Raw genomic sequence first — 21482 nt, 5'->3', positions numbered from 1 at the left:
AAATAATTATTTATTAACATATAAAAGTTTCATCAATAATTTAATTTATTAACTTTTAATTTTAAATATAATTGTCAATTGAGTTTTACTTGATTGATATGACATTATTGCTAATGCAGGAAGACGTGTGTTCGGGTGCATTGAAGCATATTATCCTTCTATTTATGAGTTGGGAAGAGATTATGGGTAGTTTTAGACATTATGTCAAAAAGAGCGAGATATAATTAAATCTTATATGATATTGTTCAAAAATTTAAATATAATTATAGAAAAATTAAAAATGGTTAAGATAAAAAAAATAAAAATTCGTTTAAAATATCAAAATTTTTATCAACTGTTACACAATTACCATCAATATTGATCGAAATGAATTGAAACATATCAAAATAACTAAAACACATTGAAATTTTAACCGAAACAAAACATAAATTACTTGATACAAATTTAAGATTAAAACGATACGCACGACTATTATGATCTATCCACTACCATCTGTTTGAATCTCCTTTTATTTTTGTTTTTGATATCATTATAAACTCACAAATTGAGAAAGGGAAACTAATAGCCAAACTTCAATCATAAATATTGTTCATAAATTAGCTAGTACATGGATTTTATATATTTGAATATCTTTCTTTGAAAAGGAAATATATTTAAATTGTTAAATATTGATGGATGAAAAGTAATTAAATCAAGAAGGAATCTAAAATAAAAAATTTATACAAAAGATTTAAATCTCTAAAAAGCCCTTTATCTAACCATATCAAATGATCCAATCTAAAACCCTGGTTAATTATTAACCTTGGTTAACCAATCATGGTACCCATATAAATTAGATGTTTGGGAAATTTTTTGAAGCTCCTTAACACAAACTTCTCTAGTCCCTTTTTTATTCTTTTTTCTTTATTTTTTTTCAAGTTTTTTTAACTCTTTAAGGCAAAGGAGGGCTTAGCAAAGAACTCAAAAGACAAGGGTAGAAAAGAGGTATTAAGGCAAAAGAGAAGGGGCAAAGGGAAAAAAAGGCCAAGACAAAGAGAAGAGAGTCTCACCGGAACCGTTCCATACCAGACCCCAAAGAAGAAAAAAAGAGAGGAAAATAATGGTATGTTTTCTCTTTTCCATGTGTTTGTTTTTAGAATTGTTGATTAATGTTTTAGGAAAAACGTTTAATGGCAACCTAAAACCCAAAACAAATCTTAATCAAAACCCTAGATTAGTCATTTTCCCGCCAAAAAAACCAGACTATTTTGGCCATAAGAGACCCAGATGCTTAATGGGTATTTTTTTTCTTTTTTTTTTCTTTCTTATATAACGCTCAAGTATGATTTTTAATTGTTTATTATTTGTTTGTAGGGTTTGAATTCGAAATCAATGCCAGGATTGTCGATTAGAGCTGACGAGTCTTCACTAGATTGCAAAAAACCCCCTGAAAATCTCGAGCCAGCTGGTTCTTCGATTGATTTGTATCCCTTTTCTGAAGGGTCTTTCTTGAAATCTGAACCTGATAAGCTTAGATTTGGGTTTAACAAGTTCCTTGGGTTGTTTTTAAAAGAGATCTGTGCCCAAGGTTGTGTTTGCTCACTCCCTCCAATGGCTGAAGGTGGGCAGCCTGTGGACTGGCTTAAGCTTTTTTTGGTTGTTAGAGAGAAAGGTGGATACAATGCTGTTTCAGAAAGTGGGTTATGGGATTCAGTTGCCACAGAATCTGGGTTGGGTTTAAATGTAGCGTCATTGGTTAAGTTGGTATATATTAAGTACTTAGTTTCATTAGAGAGATGGTTGGAGAGAATTGTTCAAAGGGAGGACTTGAAGAGTGAATCACATTATACTGGTAATTTGGTGGAGATGGGAATTGAGCTTAAAAGGTTTTTATCGGAGTTTTCTCAAGTGGAAGAGAGTGTAGTGGCAGGGTCGGGTGGAGGAGAAAAAATTGTAAATGGCGAACAATCTATGGATATTGATATAACCAAGGATTTTTTAGATTACAACGAAGTGGAAAAATTACGAAATGATGATGACTTGAAGAGTGTGGTGGTTGATTCAGATGGTGAAAAAAAGTTCATTAATGTTGATGAATATGTACATACGCCTTCAGATTTGGTGAAAAGTGCAGGTAACTCTACCGATGTTGAGAAATTTTGTAATGAGGATGAGGTGAAAAGTGCAATTATGGAGGATTCTGTTGAATGTAAGAAATGCACACATAGTGATGATGATGTTGTGAAGTTGGATTCGAGTGACATTAAGGAAAAATTGTCTTCAAATAAGAGGAAGAGGGATTCAAGTGCAATTATGGAGGATTCTCTTGAATGTAAGAAATGCACACATAATGATGATGATGTTGTGAAGTTGGATTCAAGTGACATTAAGGAAAAATTGTCTTCAAATAAGAGGAAGAGGGATTCAAGTGCAATTATGGAGGATTTTGTTGAATGTAAGAAATATACACATAGTGATGATGATGATGTTGTGAAGTTGGGTTCAAGTGACATTAAGGAAAAATTTTCTTCAAATAAGAGGAAGCGGGATTCTATGTGGGGAATGCTTAATTGGGCTAAAGAGGTTGCGATGGATCCATGTGATCTGGTGGTTGGTTCATTACCGGAGAGCTCAAAGTGGAAGTCTTATGGTAGTGAGGAACTTTGGAAGCAGATTTTATTGTTTCGAGTAGCTGCCTTTCACAGAAAGGATGATCATTCAAGTTCTGACCAGTCAAAAATGCAGGTATATCTAAGTCATTAATTCAAGTGGGAGGTCAATGTATATATGAGTTATTACATGTGTCTATGCAAGTTTATTTTTAATATTGTTATATATCTCTTGGGCATTTTATTTTATTCTTGAATTTGTTATTGCTATGATGGTAGTCTGCTTGAAAATGCTCCATTGTGCATTTTTCTCTTTCCTTATGAAAAATAACATAGGCTGCATTACAACCATCTTGGTGTTGGAAAATAAAAGAACCAAAAGTAGCTATTGCTGGAACCATTAAAATATTATCAAATTCTTCGTCCTGCTTGCCCTTAGATATGGTTTTTATGCGAGTCATATTTCATTTTATTCATTTAGGACTGTATCAAATATTTGGTCTAAATTTTATTCATTAAAATATTTCATTTTATTCTTTATGCCCCTGCTTATGCCCTTTATTTGGTCTAAATTTCCAATGCTTCAACTCATTACATGCATCATATATTCTCAAAGAATATCAGCATGAAAATAATATATGGGAAATCTCAAGATATCTTAAATGGAATGTAATGGCTTAGTAGATTCGGTAGTGGAAAAAAGCATTGTTGTTGCTGTAGTTTAGAGGGTTATATATTTATTACTTTTCCTGGCACCTAACTAAATATTTTTGCTGGGTGTATATTATTGCTTTAACTAGAATGGGAATTTCTAGGGTTACCGATACATTTATTTCACTATATGCCTCTTTTTCTGTTCTGTTTTTTCTTTTTTAGTTTATATTATAATAATTGCTTGTTCACACTTGTAGAAAACTCAGAAGATGCATCCATGCATGTATGATGATAACACTAAAATTGGGTACAATCTCAGAGAAAGGTTCAGTTGCACCAAGAAGCTCCTTTTTGGGAAAACTGATGCAAAGGGACAGAATTGGTCACAGTCCTCAGGGAATCACAGTGACTTCAATGGAACCTGTGACTCTGTGACTCCAGGTTCTGTTTTTGACTATGAAGCTGACATTCAAGTTCCTATTGGGCCACAGTTTCAATTTGAGGTACCAGTCTGGACGGGAGTAGCTTCAGGAAGTGATGCAAAATGGTTGGGAACTCGTTTTTGGCCATTGGAGAAAAAGGAAAACAGGTTCTTGATCGAAAGAGATCGGATTGGAAAGGGAAGACAAGATTTATGTGGTTGCCAAGTTCAAGGTTCTCTACAATGCGTAAAATTTCATGTTGCTGAGAAAAGATCAAAGCTTAAGCTTGAGCTAGGTCCAGCTTTCAAGAAGTTGAAATTTGATAAGATGGGTGAAGACGTTGCATCTGCTTGGAAGGAAGGAGAACAGATGATGTTTTCGAATATAGTGAAGTCAAATCCTTCATCAGAACAGAAATGTTTCTGGGATGAGATCTGCAAACATTTTCGTAACAAAAGTAGGGAAGAACTTGTTTGCTATTACTACAATGTCTTTCTTTTGCAGCGTAGAGCATACCAGAATCGGGTCGCTCCAAGCAACATTGACAGTGATGATGAACCTGAATCTGAATTAGCTGCTAAAGGCATTGGGCAGGAAGCAATTAAGCCATATACCTCCATCTTAATATCTCCAAAGAAGTCGCAGAAAAAATCAAGATACTCTTCCAAGTAAATAAGGAACCCATTGAAAAAGGATGCAAAGTTTTGTTAGCTCTTTCGAGGTTTCAATTAAAATAGAGACATTCCGCTGGGTGTACCTTTGAAAAGTGAGTTTTGGTGGCCCAAGATTTTGTTTTGAGGGGTTGTTTGGAGCGAAGACACCTCTGGTCTCAAGCACCTTCCTTTGTTAATGCTCTTTTCAGTTTTTGAGGTATAATCATGTTCATTTTTCATAACTAACATCAATTAAATACAGGTATTTTGGCATATCCTTTTTTTCTTCTTAATTGGGTTTTTGACAGTTAAGCAATAGCGGGTAGGATGGATAAAAGGACCCCCCCCCTCCCCCCCAAAACCAAAAATTAGAGTAATGACAATTAAAAGAAAGGCTGTCTCAGGTGCTAGAGCATATATGGTTTTGAGTAATAAATAATGTTCTTTTTATTCATAGGCTAAATGCAAATAAAGGGGCTGAATAGTTTCCATGGTAACAAATTTGGATATTCGGTGAGCAATAATTGAAGAAATAATTTTGTTCATGCTTTACTAGAATGTGATAAAAAGGATAATTGATAATGACATCAATTATTGTGAACTATTTCTATATTTTATGGATAAATTATTGTTAATTATTAAGTTAGAAAAAATTTAATTTTTATATTTTGCAAGAGAGTAAATAAAGATAATTTAATAGCATTCAATGATATGATAGAATAAAAAGGAGTGAACGTTTTAGTTTTGTAACTGAACTTTTAATTTTTTCTTTATCGAAATCTAATTTGTTGGTTATAAGTATTGATGTTGGTGTGAGTTTTTTTATTAGTCTAATAATAAACTTATCCTCTAATGTTTACATATTTTATCAATTAAATTTTAAATATAAAAAAATCAACAATCAATAAAATTAGCTTTCAATGTTTATAAAATTTGTTATTTTAATTCAAATTTTAAAAAATTTAATAAATTTAACCTTAAACATTTACAAAATAATAATTTTTTATTTTTGAAAATTTTGTAAATGTAACATTTTCTAATTTAATAAAACTATTTTAAAAATTTACAAAATTAAAGAAAATCAAAATTTAACATTTTGTTAATGTTGAAGGTTAAATTTAATAAATTTTAACCTTAATTTACACGCCGAAATAAAACATTAAGCTTTATATGTCACAATTTCATCCATAACAAAGCTAAAGGAAAGTTCTCAAGAGTTGGTTAATTTGATTGGTTTCTTCCTTCAAGTCACATCTAAATATTTCTTTCTTGAGTCAAATAATTTGAATTCGATCATTCTTTCGTTTCCTCCGCTTCAATCCATATTATTTGGTATTAGATTTGGACATTTTAAGTGTTTTTTTTCTTCTTATAAATTGATTTTTTAGCAAACAATCTCAATAGGTTTTTTTTTTCTTTAACTCAGAAAGTTCTTTGAATTTTCTTTAGTGGGTAAACGTTTTCCAAACAATTTAAAATTTTACATTTTGATTCTTGGGGCTCTCTTAGAATATAAGAAATATTTTCCACAAAAAAACTGATCGAAAAGTGCAAAAACAAAAAAAAAGTAAAAAAAAGAACAATAAAAAAATATTGTGGGTTGAATTTTGTGCCGAAATTTTTTAGATTAGATCTACATTATTTGAGGAGACTCCAACTTAAATTTTGTGATTTTTGAAAATTGTGAACATCTCGAAAAAAAAATTCAAGTTGTTTTCCATTTCTCTAGTTTTTGGTTGGGTAGTTTTTTTTTTTATTCTAGCATTAGGGTTTCTTTTGTTTTAGATTTTCTTATTCTATTATACATTCTAACACATTTTCGTTTCTTGTGTTAATAGGTACAAAAAGAGTTACCTCTCCTTTCTCTGCGCAAATTCCTTCCTTTAGACTCAAGTTTTTCTTTGGCTTCTTAGAGCCTTAGGTCAACTTTGTTAGAGAGTGATCCCATATCTTTTTGAATATTATTGAGTTTGATTGCTCTTTAAATGTTACAAGCAAACAACTCTTGCCGAAATTAGGAGTAAAAATACAACCCTTGTCGTCCCAAAGATTCGAACCCATAACCTCCCTCACACCAACACTTCACTTAACCACCAGATCAGCAGACCCATTCTATTAATTATTTGCCAACTTTTACTTAAAAGCCTACTGACCAAAGATAGGGCTTATTTATAAAATACCAAAATTTTCCCAAGTCTTGGCTTGTACTTGGGACCTCCCAAACAGACTCAGAACACATAACCACTAAAGCAGACATATATTTGTGTCACACATTCACAATACCCAAAATTAAAATTTTGGGGCGTTACATTTCTAGGTTGATATGTCTTCATGGCATTCGAAGATCTATCCCTTATCTTTGAAACACACTCTGAATCACCCAATATTGAGTTCAGGAGCTCAAGTTCTGACCGTTTTAGTGAAGACTGGGCGAGTACAATTTCTAGATCAGATTATGATGGGAATTACAAGTTTTGAACTTTTAATTCGAGTTTAAATCATGTTGGGTTCAGTTTTTAAGCTTAATTTTTTTATTATCTATGAGCACAATATTGTATTTATTAAGTTTTATTATTTATTTATTCTGAATTTTGGATATTGTTTAAGTATTTTAAGTTGTTTAGGAGTTTTTATTTCTTAGTGAAACAAGAAGGTTTAGTTTAAAACTACTTTTTTAGATTAATTAGAGTTTTAGTATACTTTATATTTCTATTTGGATGTACTTAGCTAGCCTATATAAAGGTTTCTTCATTGTTCATTGCGGAGAATTGTTTTCATTAATAAAGTTTTCAACTCTGGGAGTTTGTTTCCTTGTGCAAGATTTCTTTCTTGTGATTTTTAGAATTAGTTTTCTTCTCGATTTTCTTCAAGTAGTTGTGAGAATTTATTATTCACCCTTCAATTTGCCAATGATTATTTTTTGGAGGGTTGATTAGAGTCATTTATTGAGTTTGTTAGGATTTATATCTCAAATAGTTCAATTGGACATTTATCCTCCTATTCATTTTATCCATCGGTTTATCGTTTCATCTTCCACTTTGCTTTAATATATCTTTTCGCTAATTAGTTATTATTTTGAATATTTGTCGTTTATTTTTTTAATATTTCTTATTTTCTTTGTTATTTTCTAAATTTTTTTGGTTTCTTGCTTTCAGGTCACATCCAAATCTTTTCTTCTTGAGTCAAACAACTTGAATTCGATCCTTTTTCCGCTTCCTCCGCTTCAATCCTTATCATTTGGTATCTACTTTGGACATTTTAGGTGTTTTTTGTGTTCTTATAAACTGATTTCTAGTAAACAATCTCAAAATAGGTTTTTTTCTTTTACCCAAAATGTTTTTCAAAAAAAAAATTTAGTGGGTAAATGTTTGTCAAATGATCAGAAATTTTACATTTTTTTTCTTCACTCTCTTAGAATATAAAAAATATTTTCCACAAAAAGTGATCGAAAAGTGTAAAAACAAAAAAAATGAAAAATAAAAAATTATTCTATGGGTTGAATTTTGTGTCAAAATTTTCCAGATCAGATCTACATTATTTGAGAAGACTCCACTTTAAATTTCGTGAACACCTCGAACAAAAAAATTCAAGTTGTTTTCCATTATTTTGGGTTTTTGGTTGTGTAGTTTTTTTATTCTAGTATTAGGGTTTCTTTTGTTTTAGATTTTCTTATTCTATTATACATTCTAACGCATTTTCATTTCTTGTGTTAATAGGTACAAAAAGAGTTACCTCCCCTTTCTCTGCGCAAATTACTTCCTTTAGACTCAAAGTTTTTCTTTGGCTTCTTAGAGCCTTAGGTCAACTTTGTTAAGAGTGATCCCATATCTTTTTGAATATTATTGAGTTTGATTGCTCTTTAAATGTTACAAGCAAGACAATCTTAACTTCTTTCATTGTTTCTTAAAGTTTATCTTTTTTATTGCAAGTGTATAACGATGAGGTTTAATTTTCTTTGATCAATTGTGTTTTGAGTGTTTTTTTATTTCAGCCTCTAATAATGGTATGTACACGTAGTAAGGAGGAAGAGCATGATCCATCCATGGTTACCATGGACCAAGTTACAGCACTATTCGACGAACTTCGGAAAGATTCCAAAGAGGCGCAATAGCATTTGGAAAATAAGTTTGACACAATGCAAACTCAAGCCCTTCATCACGAGGCAGTTCAACAAAATTTTAGTCAAACTCTTTCTCGAATAGAAACTAACAATGATAAACATTGGGCAAGACATAAATGTCATATTTGTAAAAAAAAACCCTGTACAGACGTGTTGTTTCGAAAGTCGTTCAACCTACTATTGATCATGGACTTGTCAAGAAACATGTTGGTACAAAAAACATAATATTTTCTATGAGCTTAAATGACTTATCGCAGAACAAAGAGAACGAGCTAGGAAGTGCATGTGGTGTAATGCGAAGGATCACAAAGCCTTTGAATGTCCAACATATTCATTTAAGAAAACATACTTGCAAGCTGAGGAACGTAAATATGACACAGAACCTATTGAGGAGTCTTCGTCTACTGCTGTCAGTGACGACGATGATATAGATGAGCGAGAAACTTCAAGTGACACCGTTTGTAAAGATAGTAAGTGTGATTTTGTGCCTATTATTGATTCTATATCTAACATTACACCTTATTTCAAAGTTGATGTCGAAGAAGTTGATAGTAATAATGCGAACTATGATGATAGTGATAGTGATAGTGAACTTTGTGAACCGGAAAAAGTTGATAGTAAGAATTTTTTCCTAAAGTCTACGAATTTGGACGATTTAGACCTTAATTCTCCTCATAAAGAGTTGTATTATGATGAATTCAGTTTACAAAATTTTTGTGAGGGGTTAAGGGGAAGTCAGGATGATTCATGTAAAAAGGCAGAGAGACAAGAGACCTTGAGCGATGAAAGTCAATTTAATGGTCCAATTTTGGTGAGTGAAAACTCTTACGAGGTAAAATTAAAGAGCTCAATTCACATTGAAAAAGGGGAACGGAAAGAAAGAGAGAACCTATCTAAAAGAGAGGAATGATTATGTTTTCACTAACCCTAACTTGAATTTTTCTAGTGGACTTGTTCCATTCTTTCAGGAATTTGTTGATAAAGATTCTTTCTTATTCAACCAAAGACAATATTCGAGGACAAATCTTTTCGTGGAAAGGGAGAATGAAACATACATGGACGGGGTGAAATTTATTAAATCCCCTTCATCGAAGTTGCCAATTTTCAAGTTTGGGAAATCACTAGACTTGCAACAAATTTTTGGACGGGATCTAGACATTTCTTGTAACACCCCAAACCCGGCCTAGACGTTATGGCCGAATCTGACGATGTCACATGGTAGTGCTTTTTGAAAATATGTTGTCGCTAAATTCCCTTTTTCTATTTAACCTTTTTTTTTCATTATCTTATGTTAATTTCAAATCATGTCGTTTGTTTTCAAAACATTATTCATTTACAAATCGTTATTTAATTTCAAAATGTTTTTTTATTGCGAAAGCTTTTAAACAGTTTGCATATTCGTGGTATTTTTGATAAAACATTAATTTCATTTGAAAACCCGAATTTTACTTAACACTAGTAGATTTAAATCATAAAACCGTATAAAATCCAAATTTAAACCAAAATCCGTAAAGGCCATAATTATAGCAAAATACTCCCAAATAAAAGTAAAATCATAAATAGGTAATAAATAGTGTAAAAGAAGTCGTGTGGCCAACACTGAGTCCTCTGTCGCACCGAGCTGCCTATATCTGGGGATTACCTGTACAGATTAAACAGAAGAGGTGAGTTTACGTAAACTTAGTGTGTAATCCCCATACAAATGAACAGACAGTAAACAAATAATCACAGTCTGGGCTTAAGCCCTTTTCAGTATCAATATCAGTCCAGTTTGGGTCTTAGCCCATCTCAGTACAAAAATAGTCATGCAGTAGGGCTTTAGCCCATCACAGTGTCAGTAGCAGTAACAGATATGCAGTCACAAAAATCCTACCCATCCAGCCTCTACACACCATCTCCGTCCAACCCTACACTCCATGTATGGATATAATTAACCCACCCATCCCTACACTCCAAGTAGTATTGAATGCGACACTAGACAGTAGTTTGCAGCTGAGCTTCCAGTAAATTAGGCTCGAGGCCTTTCAGTACAATTCCTCCGAACATTATAATCCCCAACCCAATGCAATACAATATACAAATATGAAATGCTATAACATAATGTCATGCATATAAATAGGGCAAACAATATCAAATCAGTGGGACATCATCATGCTTAATCATATCCAGTCATACAGTCATTTCAGTCAATTAGGGGTCTAGGTAAGCTTACTGACCCTATAGTAGGTCCACAGTCGACTCGGACGACCCGTTCAACCTTAGCAATAAAATAGTGAAAATGGGCCTACAAGCCCATGATGTTCTCCCATGTGGCCCACATGGCCCAAATTGGCCTTGGCCTCGTGATCCATTTTAATGTAACCCATGCTAGATAATTATTCATATGTGTTTCCACTATTTACTTATATGATCCTTGAAAGCTGTCTACTTGAGTCACTGTTACTAAATTATTTATATCTTGAGCTAAAAAATTCCGAATTAAGATATTCTTAATGTATTTGAAACTAGACTCAAGTACCTTTTTACCATAAAATTTCTAGAATTTTTGGTTCAGCCAATAAGTACAGTAAAATCTTTAAACTTACCCTTGTTCTGTTGTCTAACAGCTTTGACCCTTCTTTGCTAAAAATTAGTTATCTCCTAGTAAAAAATTCGGATGATGTTTCCATTTGTTTCTAATGAGAATAGACTCATTAACAATTTAAACATGTAAATTTTAACCTCTAATTATTTTCCTCCAATTTTTGATAATTTTCCCAAATCAGAACAGGGGAACCCGAATTCATTCTGACCTTGTCCCACAAAGTTTATTATAACTCACGTTTTACAATTCCATTACTAACATAATTTTTTTCTATGAGAAACTAGACTCAATAAGCTTTAATTCCATATTTTTTTCATCCTCTAATTCACTTTACACAATTTATGGCGATTTTTTCAAATTTAGCCTACTACTGCTGTCCTAACAGCAAGCAATTTTGGCTTTTCGCCGAATCCCTTATTTTTGCGTTTCGGGTACACACCTGGTTTTGTTTGATGCTAAAACTGTCCCTGAGCACACCAAAGCCTATAATTGGACAAATAACACCATAATCAGTCTTACCTCGCGATTAATCAAAATCCCGAAACCAAAATACTTACCCAAAAATGATGAACACTTACCGCAAAACTTCAAATCGGTATGTTTACGAAAATCACGAGGAGAGCCTTAATCCTCGTGAAATGCTGCAGCCAACACCTCGGAATTAGACCATTGAACACAAAATAATATTTTAAAATGATACCCAACAACTTATTGAATTTGCACAAGTGCTATTTAACGCTACAAAATCAAGAGGAAAGAATGGTTTATGGGAAACAAGAGACTTTCGGCAGTAGTAGAGGAAAGAAAAGATAAGATAAGCGAGTAAGAAGCAAAGAAAAAAAATTTGGCAGAGATGGGGGAGAGAAAACGTCAGAAAGATAGAGAGAAAAACAACTCTTTTTTTTTTGAAAAAAGAAAAAGTGACCAGATTTTTGATATTCTCCCCCATAATCCCTTAATTCACTCCTAAAATCGCTCCCCCACTTCGCACTATACATCCACCACTTGTCAGGAATTTGTTGATCCTTTGCGGGGAGCTCTCTATTAAATCATTCCACCTATGATAAAGATTCTCTCTTATTCAACCAAAGACAATATTTGAGGATGAATGTTTTTGTGGAAAGCGAGGAATGATACATGTATGGATGGGGTTTGAAGATCCACCTCTGAGATTTGAAACGCACTGTGAATCACCCGATTTTGAGTTCGGGAGATGAAGTTATGATTGTCTTAGTGAAGGCTGTGCAAGCAAAATTTTTGAACTGGATTATGACGGGAATTACGAGTTTTGGGCTTTTAATTCGAGTTTAAATCATATTTGGTTCGATTTTTAAGCTTAATTTTTGTTATATATGAGCCCAATATTGTATTTATTAGGTTTTATTATTTTTTATTCCAAATTTTTGATATTGTTGAAGTATTTTAAGTTGTTTAGGAGTTTTTGTTTCTTAGTCAAACAAGAAAGTTTAGTTTAATTCTACTTCTTATTTAGATTAATTAGAGTTTCAGTATACTTTATAATTTTAGTTGGATGTACTTTGCTAACCTATATAAAGGTTTCTTTATTGTTCATTGGGGAGAAACTTGTTTTCATTAATAAATTTTTTAACTCTAGGAGTTTAGTTCTTTGTGCAAGATTTCTTTCTTATGATTTTTAGATGTAGTTTTCTTCTCGATTTTCTTCAAGTAGTCGTGGGAATTCATTCTTCACCGTTCAATTTGCCAAGAATTATTTCTTGGAGGGTTGATTAGAGCCATTAATTGAGTTTGTTGGGATTTATATCTCGAATGGTTCAATTGGACATTTATCCTTCTATCCATCATATCCATCAGTTTATTCAGTCCATATTCCATTTTTAAATTTTGTCTATTTATTTATTTATTTTATTTTTTATTTTTAGTTCTTCAATTTCTTCTTTTAATGTTTTTGTTTTAGTTAATTTCTAAATTTGTTTATTTATTCTTTTAGGTCACCTCCGAATCTTTCCTTCTTGAGTCAAACAACTTTAATTCAATATTTCTTTCACTTCCTCTGCTTCAATCTGTATCAGAGGAGTTCGCCAATGTCTCAACATTGCAATATATGCCAAATGATGTGGTAAGGGGATTCGCTAGATTCATTGAAAGTCATGTTCGTCAGTTTATTTGGTGAGCTAGGGGTTCGCCAGTCTATTTGGCGAGTTAGGGTTCACCAGTTTGTTTGGCGAACTGGTGGTTCACCATGTAAGTTGTGAACTGGGGGTTCACCAGTCAAAGTTAAAGTCAGACTCAAATTAGGAAATAAAGATATGGTGTATCTAGGAATACTTTTCATGCAAGTAACACCTTTCCTAAGTCAAGTAGGGTATCCTAATATTTTTAGGACACTTAGTACCTATGAATACGACCCTTATTTCGTGAAAAATTCTCTCATTGAATATTCTATCGTCAAATCTCTATTCTAAACCAAGTTAGTAGCAACCAAGGTAAGTCTCTGTCCTGTTAGATGATTGTCCAGAAAGCTAGGTTCACTTGCATGTGTGAATTCTGAAAGTTCTGTCTGCTTAGTAATCTGTGTGTTTATATTGCGAACCAGTCGGACCATCTAATAGTAAGGAATAAGGACAAAGCCAAGCTTGTTTAAATTATTAGCTTTATCAATGAGTGGTTAAGAATTGCCATAAGTATGCTAACTAATATGTTTTTCAGTATGAATGTTTAAAGGTTAGTATCTTGTGTATGAACTGTTATGGTTTTCGAGAACTTTTTTTTAAAACTAAGTTTCAAGAGTAAGTTTTATATGAAACTCTATTTTCAAGTTCTGAGACTCTATTTTCAAGAACACGTTTTTAAGTTATGCTTTAAAGATATGTTTTATGCGAGCTCCTAAGCAAACCTATGTTTTAAGATATTTTTTATAGTACAGTTTTACAAACTGTGTTTTTCACAAGCTTCTTATGCGAGCTCTATTTGATAAGTTTCTGTGCGTGCTCCTTAGTGAGCCCTTACATTGGATATAATGGCTTGCCATAGGATTGTGAGTACACACCACAAGTTTTCTGTGTTTTGGGCATTAAGGCCCTGAGACATGTGGAGAGATAAGGGAATGTTGAGCTATGCTCCATTCACTGGGACATGTTGGTGTATAGGAGAGTGCATAGCTTCATATTGCACTTAAAGACATGTTATAAGGACTCTTTGAGTCATTCTAAGGCATTATAAGGAGAGCCGCATATCCAACAGATTATGATATGATAAGTGTTAGCGAGAACATGTTTTATGTACCTCTACCATTCTGATAAGACAAGTATGTGAGTATGTTTCATGCTATACAAGATATGTTTTCAAACAAGCTAAGTTTTCAAGTATAATTTTCTACAAGCACAACTGAAACTATTTTTACAGACTTATTTGTTTTTTTATAAGCAGGATCTGTGGAATGGATCTCCCACATTCACCGTGAACCCAGCATGCGACATGATTTTCAGACTAAGTCTTCTTTATGTTTTAAACTCTATATTTTAAGCATACTTTTTTATTCTTGATTATTCACTTAGTTCTTAAGGAACTCACCTACTCCTCTCTTACTTCGCAGGTAAGTAGGTCGCAGATGGTAATGGCGAGGTAGATGACTTGTCAAGGCTCATCCCTGAATAGATATTGGCGAACTTGGAAAGTAGGCGATAGGGTTTTATTTATTTGGGTTTTAGATTGATTATATTTTGAATCTGTTATTGAAATAATTTCTTTATATTTTAAGTTTATTTTTGTTTTGCGAACCATGTCTTAAAATATTAAATTATTTTTTTATTATGAAGAAAGTTTGATGTTTCTTCATGCATGAGTGTTACATTATATTTACTTTGCTCTCATTGAAAAACTTCTCGATATTATACGTAAATTAGAATTACTGCGAACCACCTTTTTCTGCAACCTTGAAAATTACATGCGTACCCTTATTTGCGATAGTCCTACTACTTAGCGAACCTAGGTAAATTGTGCAAACCCATAAATTTATGTGAATCCTATTTAGGTATGAAAACCCTATACACATATGCGAACTCGTGTGTGAATAACTTATATATTTGCGAAGCCTGTTTTGCATGCGAACTTAGTTTTGTTTATTCAGGTACGAACTTAGAAAGTATGCAAACTGCAGTTAATTTACGAACCAGTATTATTGTGCGAACTCATGGCTTATGTTTTTATGAGAACAGTGTGTTACTCTGATAAGCGAACTTATATTTTTATGCGAACTCATGATTTATACTATACTGTGAACGAATATGTTATTCTGATAGGAAAACCTATGTTGTTGGACGTATGCAAGCCTAAGTTGCGGTGCGAACCTTACCTATGTATGCTTGTTAGCTCATATGTTTTATATCTTATGCCTAAATTATTTCTACTGTTGTGCTGAAACTTAGCATAATATATGTTGTAAATAAATGGTGTGTTGAAGATTAGATTGGGTGTTAATAAAGATCTACTTCGGTGGTTAACGTAACTTGCCAAATCTGGGTCGAACCTACTTGACCGGGTTAGGGGTGTTACAATAGAGACATAAATGTGATTGACTGGACTAAAAGTACATCGAACAGGACGCAAAGAGAATAGATCCTAAATCTATTTATGGATTTATTCACTTGTGACATTCATAGTGTGACATATCTATATCCTGAGTGGATGGCAAACTATGTATGCTTGACTCATACACTATGATGTAAGTAAAAGCCTGAGTTCAAATAGATAAGGAACTGAAAGCTGGTGCGTTAGGTGTACAACTTCTGTAGTATGTAACATCATTCACAATAGTGGAATTCATAACCCATAACATGGGGAAATGATATCTTTTCATTGGCATTACATGGTTGATGAAAAGTAAATGTGGACAGGAATCGTCCGTCTTTGTGATGGATCACTTGATCACTATTTGGTCATGGTTGACTTTCATAAAGGAAGATGTAATGGTTAACAATAGATAATATAGAATCATATTGGGAGAATGCATATTATCCCAAAGAGATCAAGGATATCCTGTGAGGGTAACACATTTATGACAAAGTAATTGAACGAGTATTGAGTAGTTGCTTTCATAATGGAATGTTGTTGGGTAGAGCTCAATCAGGATACTATAGTGGAATGACTTCATGAATAAATGAGTTTATAATTAATATGAAAAAAACCAGGACTTAGTTATAAATCATTTTAGCCTAAACTATATATGTCCAACCGATCTCTTTGCTAACTCGTTGAAACCAAAAATGAATTGCTTGTTTGAATATAAATGAATGAATTGAATAGGAAAAGAGAAATGTGAAACATTCAGGAATGATTATGGTTTTCTTCGAAATGGATAAATGGAATCATTTGGAAATTAATGTAGGTTTCCAAAAATGAGAATAGAAATGAAAATGAAAATGGAAATGATCCATTTGCAATTCTATATGAATTACTTAAAAAATGATCAGAAGAATGAGTTTGTTTTTTGGATTATTTTGAAGCTCAAAAATGAAAATAAACCATTTGATCATAGTGAACTTGTTGAGTTTTGAAATATTGAACATATTTTCTCGAAACTTTACTAGGGGCAAAATCGTCAAAATTTTACTGGGGGTAAAATAGGGATGAGAAAATTTTTTATATATAAATATTAAATTTTATTTTAGGAAATAGAAAAATCGAATCGGGTTGGAGCACATTATAGAGTACTGGGTCAAAAAGACCCAATAAGTACTCGTAATTGGACTCGATGTGTGAGAGGCCCAAAAACCCCTCATGGACATAATGGGGGCAACAACCCTCTTAGAAATACTAGCGTGTGCCGTCCATCCTAGTCCTATTCTAAGTAAAGTGTTATTTTTCTATTTGAAATAAACCACTACAACTTAACAAGGGTTCTACCTTTTTTTCCTATAAATAGATGACACCAGTAGAGCTATTAACACAACTTAACAATTGTTTTATAGGGTTCTCTGAACGGATCAGCTGTTCAGGAAAAAAAAGATCTTAAACCATAGGCTTGACAATCTTAGAAATTCATTAAGGTGGGAATTAACCCAAAATTGGTATGTCCTACCATGAATACTTTAACCCTGAATCGGTTTGGACTGTGAGGTTAAGAGATAAGTAGTTCTTGTCGACTTGTTATTCTAGTGGAAAAGTGGAAGATCCTGTTGGGGTATTGACTAATTGATTGAATAAGAAAACCTGAAGCGAAATTTGGTTATGATTACTGAAGCAAGCTAATCACCCATGCTCAGATTTGACAGATTCTCTTATTTATTTCTTGAATTATCATTATTAAAATTCCAAAAATTTCTCTTTATATTTTATTGTAATATAATTTATCTAAATTATTAATTAGATCTATTTGTGCTTAGGTTAGAATTAACTTAGTGCTCGCCTCCCTTGGGTACGATCCTCGAAGTACTCATCTACTCTATTGTAACTATATTACAACATGACCCGTATACTTGCGGATACCAACTTTTCATATTTTTTCTGCAGGATTTCTACTCTGGAGTTGATACATCTGGAGGCAGTCAAAAACATATACATGGTGCATCTTGATGACTTACATAGTTCAAATGTTTGTCTCCTAATTGATCCATCATGATTCTGTGTAGCAGGTTAAACTATTTTTCACATTTAAGGAGCTTGAATAAAAGCATTTTCGTTATGTTTTAATTAAGTTTCTTTAGCTTTATTTGCATTCAATAAAATGTGCACATTGAGTCTTTCATTAACCTTAAGGGCTAAATGAGGCCTAAGGGACAGCTAACATACTTCGTGAGTGTGCACGAGACCAATAGAAGGAATTTTGGGTCAATACTGAATGCTATGTTGCAACATGGGAGATCTGATGTCGCAACATATAGAGCAAAATAGAGAAAGTGAGAAACTGCCTTCAATGTCGTGACACAGGCTGAGGGTGTCGCAGCATACCCCTGAAGACAGATGCAAAGGAGTAGGCTGGTTGCTGTGTCAGACACAGGTCCTGGTCTGACGCGACATCGACTCTGTAATGAGAATAAAACACAAAGCAGGGGAATTTCGGTCTGCACAATTGAACTTAAAGGTCGAGAACATTAGCTAACCTTGGGTTAAAAATGACGCTTACCTGAAGGCTATAAATAGGCTCCTTTGGCACACATTATGGACACATTCCGTTAGCTTAGATTCTCTTTTTAGGTTTAAGTTTTGTTTTCTTGCTTTCTTTAGGTTTTCATAGTTTTAGTTTATTTGTTCTTTGTCTCTTTCAAGAGTTCTAATCTATAAAGGATATTAATTATTGTGGATTCGTGCTTATTATGAATATTAATCAGACTTTTCTTAAACTCTCTATTTCAATTCATTCCCTATGATTAATTCTTCCATGTATTCCATGTTGTTTATGAAAGCCATGAGGAACTAATCCTTCTATAGGGGATTAACGAGTGCAACCATGATCTCTTAACTGTTTTGTAGGGTTACTCAACGGATCAATTGTTTAGGAAAGGAAGAACATAAAACAAACCCTAGACTTGACAGCCCTGGGAAGTCATCAAGGTGGGCATTAACCAAAAATTAGTATGGCCCATTCTTGAACACCTTTACCCCAAGCCAGTCTGGACTGTGAGGTCGAAAGATAAGTAGTCCTTGCTGACTCGTTATGTTAGTGGAAGATCTGAAGATCCTGCCAAGGTAGCGACTATTTGGTTGACGAGAAACCCGAGACGACAATTGATTGAGATTACTGAAGCAAGCTAATCACCCATCTTCAGATTCGATTCACTTTATTCTTTATATCTCTTACAATTCAATTCTTTTATGTTATTTTATTTTATTTAAGAAGCCCTAAAATTATTTCTTATTTTACTTTCGTACTATAACTGACTTAAAGTATTAATTAGATCTTTAATTTTTTAGGTTAAGATTGATTTAGTACCCACCTCCCTTGGGTATGATCCTCGGAGTACTCACCTACTTCATTGTAAAATCTATATTAAAACTTGACCCATATACTTGCGGATACCACCTCATAACTCTATTTTATTGTAGTATTCACACTATTGATGTTAGTACGTTCGGAGGTGGTCAAGTTGTTGGCATCGTTGCTGGGGAGGCAACGTCACTGGATTGATTTTAATTTCCACATTCCAAAACAATAATTAGGAACTTTTTCAACTATAGATATTATTTTATTTTAGTATTACTAATCTACTCTTTTTGGGTTTGGTGAATGACTCATAGTAGAGGCACACCTATTGTAGTAGCAACAGATCTAGAGAGAATAATTTGAAGAAATCACTAACAGCAGCAGCAGCAACAACAACAAATGCAATATCCACCACCACCAACTGCAGTTAACGTACCCCGTGAAAATCCATTGTTTGGTGACGCCGATGATAATGCCCTAAGAGATCCACTAGTACCACAGTTACCCACAAACGTGCATATGGCTCGGAATGAGAGAACATTATAGGACTATGCCCTACCAAATTTAGATATGGTTCAGGAAAGTATAACAAAGCCAGCGATTATAAATAATAATTTTGAGATCAAACCGACAGTGATACAAATAATCCAAAATAATCTGTACTTTAGGGGCACTATGAAAGATGACCCTAATCAAAATTAGAAACGATTTCTTCAACTCTGTGATACTTTTAAGTATAAGGGGGTCACTGGCGACGTTATTCATCTTTGATTTTTCCCTTTTTCTCTGATTAATAATGCCTTTTCTTGGTTAGACCCGCAGGCTCCAAGATCTATCACGACTTGGGATGAATTTGCTGGAAATTCTTATAGTAGTTTTTCCCAATTAGTAAAGCAGTCTAATTAAGAAGATAGATTGATGTCTTTAGACAGATGGAAGGGGTAGGCTTTTATGAGGTGTGGGAACACTTCACAGTGTTGATTCAAAATTGCCCGCACCACAAATTTCCTGATTGGATGAGATTGTAGATATTTTATAATGCGTTGAATGCAAATGTAAGATTAGGATTAGACGGAGCAGCAAGAGGAGCCCTTTTGAATAGGACGTATAAGGATGCATACAAAATTATTGAAAATATGGCATTGAACTCCCATCAGTGGCCAACTAACCGATTCACATATGACCAGAAACTCGCTATAGTCAAAGTTACTCAAGAGGATGATAAGTATCAACAACTAGTGGATAGACTCAACCTTATTGAATCTACTTCAATACCGTCTATGCATGGAGGAGACAAGCCACTCTCCCATTATCTCAATAATCCTGCTGATGATATAAATTACCATGGGAATAGGAGTGGAAACCCTTATTCAAAAACATACAATCTCGACTGGAGAGATCACCCGAACTTGAAATGGGGAGGAAACCAAGGAAGAGGTAACAATTCAAATCAAGTTAAAAATACTAATTACCATCCTCCTTATTTAAAGGAACCCCAAGATAGAACCAACCTAAGTGACCATACTACATGTGGTCAACGCCTGGATAGAATTGAGGAGGAGATGTAGTAAATGAGAATAGATGTCAAGCAAGTGCAGTCTGAGTGTACCAATTCAACAAGAACTTTGACTAAGCTCAAAGATCAAATGAGCCAATTGATGAGCTTGATGGGAGATATCAAAAGATAAATTGGCACAAGCATTCCCAATAACACAAAAGATAATCCACGGAGGGAATGTAAAGAGCATGTGAAAGCTATAGCACTCCGATCGGGCATGGTACTAAGTAGCCTAGAAATACCTACCACGGAGGTAACTATGGATAATACTGATGAAACTCATGATAATTCCCTAGAAGTGGTATACGGACCTGAACCAGAGGAGAATATGCCAACATTTGAGATGGGAAAAGAGACACCTAAAGATGCCGAAATCACGAAAGTCCCATTTCTATCAAGTTTAGAAAAAAGACAAAAGCGAGATGAGGATGAATTTGTAAGGTTTTTGAATTTGTTTAAAACCATCTAGGCAGTTTTCCCATAGAAATAGAGAGTATTCACTTTAATATAGCATTATACGATCTAGGAACTAGTATTAATTTAATGCCCTTATCAATTTTTGAAAAACTCAGGTTAGGGAATCTTAAAGCAACTCAAATTACATTGCAATTGGATGACAAGTCTTTAGTACACCGAAGGGGGTACTAGAAGATGTGTTAGTCAAGGTGCTAAGCTTTATTATTCCTACGAATTTTGTAGTGCTTGATTTTGAGGAAGATCGTGAGATACCAATCTTACTAGGAAAACCTTTCCTGGCCACTTCTAGATCCACCATTGATTTAGAGAAAAATGAGTTGACAAAAAAAAAGTAATGGTGAGACTGAAACATTCAAATGTGTCTATCAACTGAACGAGGAAAATAAGAAGAAATTAGGGGAGCATTGCAAAATTTTATCTATTTCTGACGTTCCCAAATCAAGGGAAATGTTTCCTTTTATGAATACAGAAAGAATAAATAGGTTTAAGGAACGAGACAAACGGGCAAGAGTGGAATGGCACGACG

The 21482-nt window shown here is 33.5% G+C and overlaps 1 protein-coding gene and 1 non-coding gene across 3 annotated transcripts; one reads left to right on the top strand and one right to left on the bottom strand.

Annotated features, from left to right (window-relative positions):
- Positions 1–872: 872 nt before the first annotated feature.
- LOC105796926 (AT-rich interactive domain-containing protein 1) lies at positions 873–4590 on the top strand. Of its 2 annotated transcripts, none has more exons than XM_012626787.2 (3): positions 873–1102; positions 1354–2724; positions 3500–4590. In XM_012626787.2, the coding sequence occupies exons 1-3, from the start codon at positions 1100–1102 to the stop codon at positions 4334–4336; spliced, it is 2211 nt and encodes a 736-aa protein (XP_012482241.1). In that variant the 5' UTR covers positions 873–1099; the 3' UTR covers positions 4337–4590. The 2 variants fall into 2 exon arrangements, with proteins under 2 accessions (XP_012482241.1, XP_052489009.1); XM_052633049.1 differs by lacking the exon at positions 873–1102 and adding an exon at positions 1154–1277.
- Positions 4591–19821: 15231 nt separating this feature from the next.
- Positions 19822–19927, bottom strand: LOC128042668 (small nucleolar RNA R71). Its single transcript, XR_008198183.1, has one exon. It is a non-coding gene; the product is annotated as a small nucleolar RNA R71 (small nucleolar RNA).
- Between the last annotated feature and the right edge of the window lie 1555 nt (positions 19928–21482).

The sequence above is a fragment of the Gossypium raimondii genome, chromosome 7, assembly GCF_025698545.1.
Source record: "Gossypium raimondii isolate GPD5lz chromosome 7, ASM2569854v1, whole genome shotgun sequence".
Classification (NCBI taxonomy): domain Eukaryota; kingdom Viridiplantae; phylum Streptophyta; class Magnoliopsida; order Malvales; family Malvaceae; genus Gossypium; species Gossypium raimondii.
Note: the sequence above shows the minus strand (reverse complement) of the source record. Positions and strands in the feature narration are given on the sequence as shown.

Coding starts and splice junctions, on each gene's coding strand:
- LOC105796926 (XM_012626787.2), top strand. Junction 2,725..3,499: donor CTGACCAGTCAAAAATGCAG/GTATATCTAAGT, acceptor TCACACTTGTAG/AAAACTCAGAAGATGCATCC.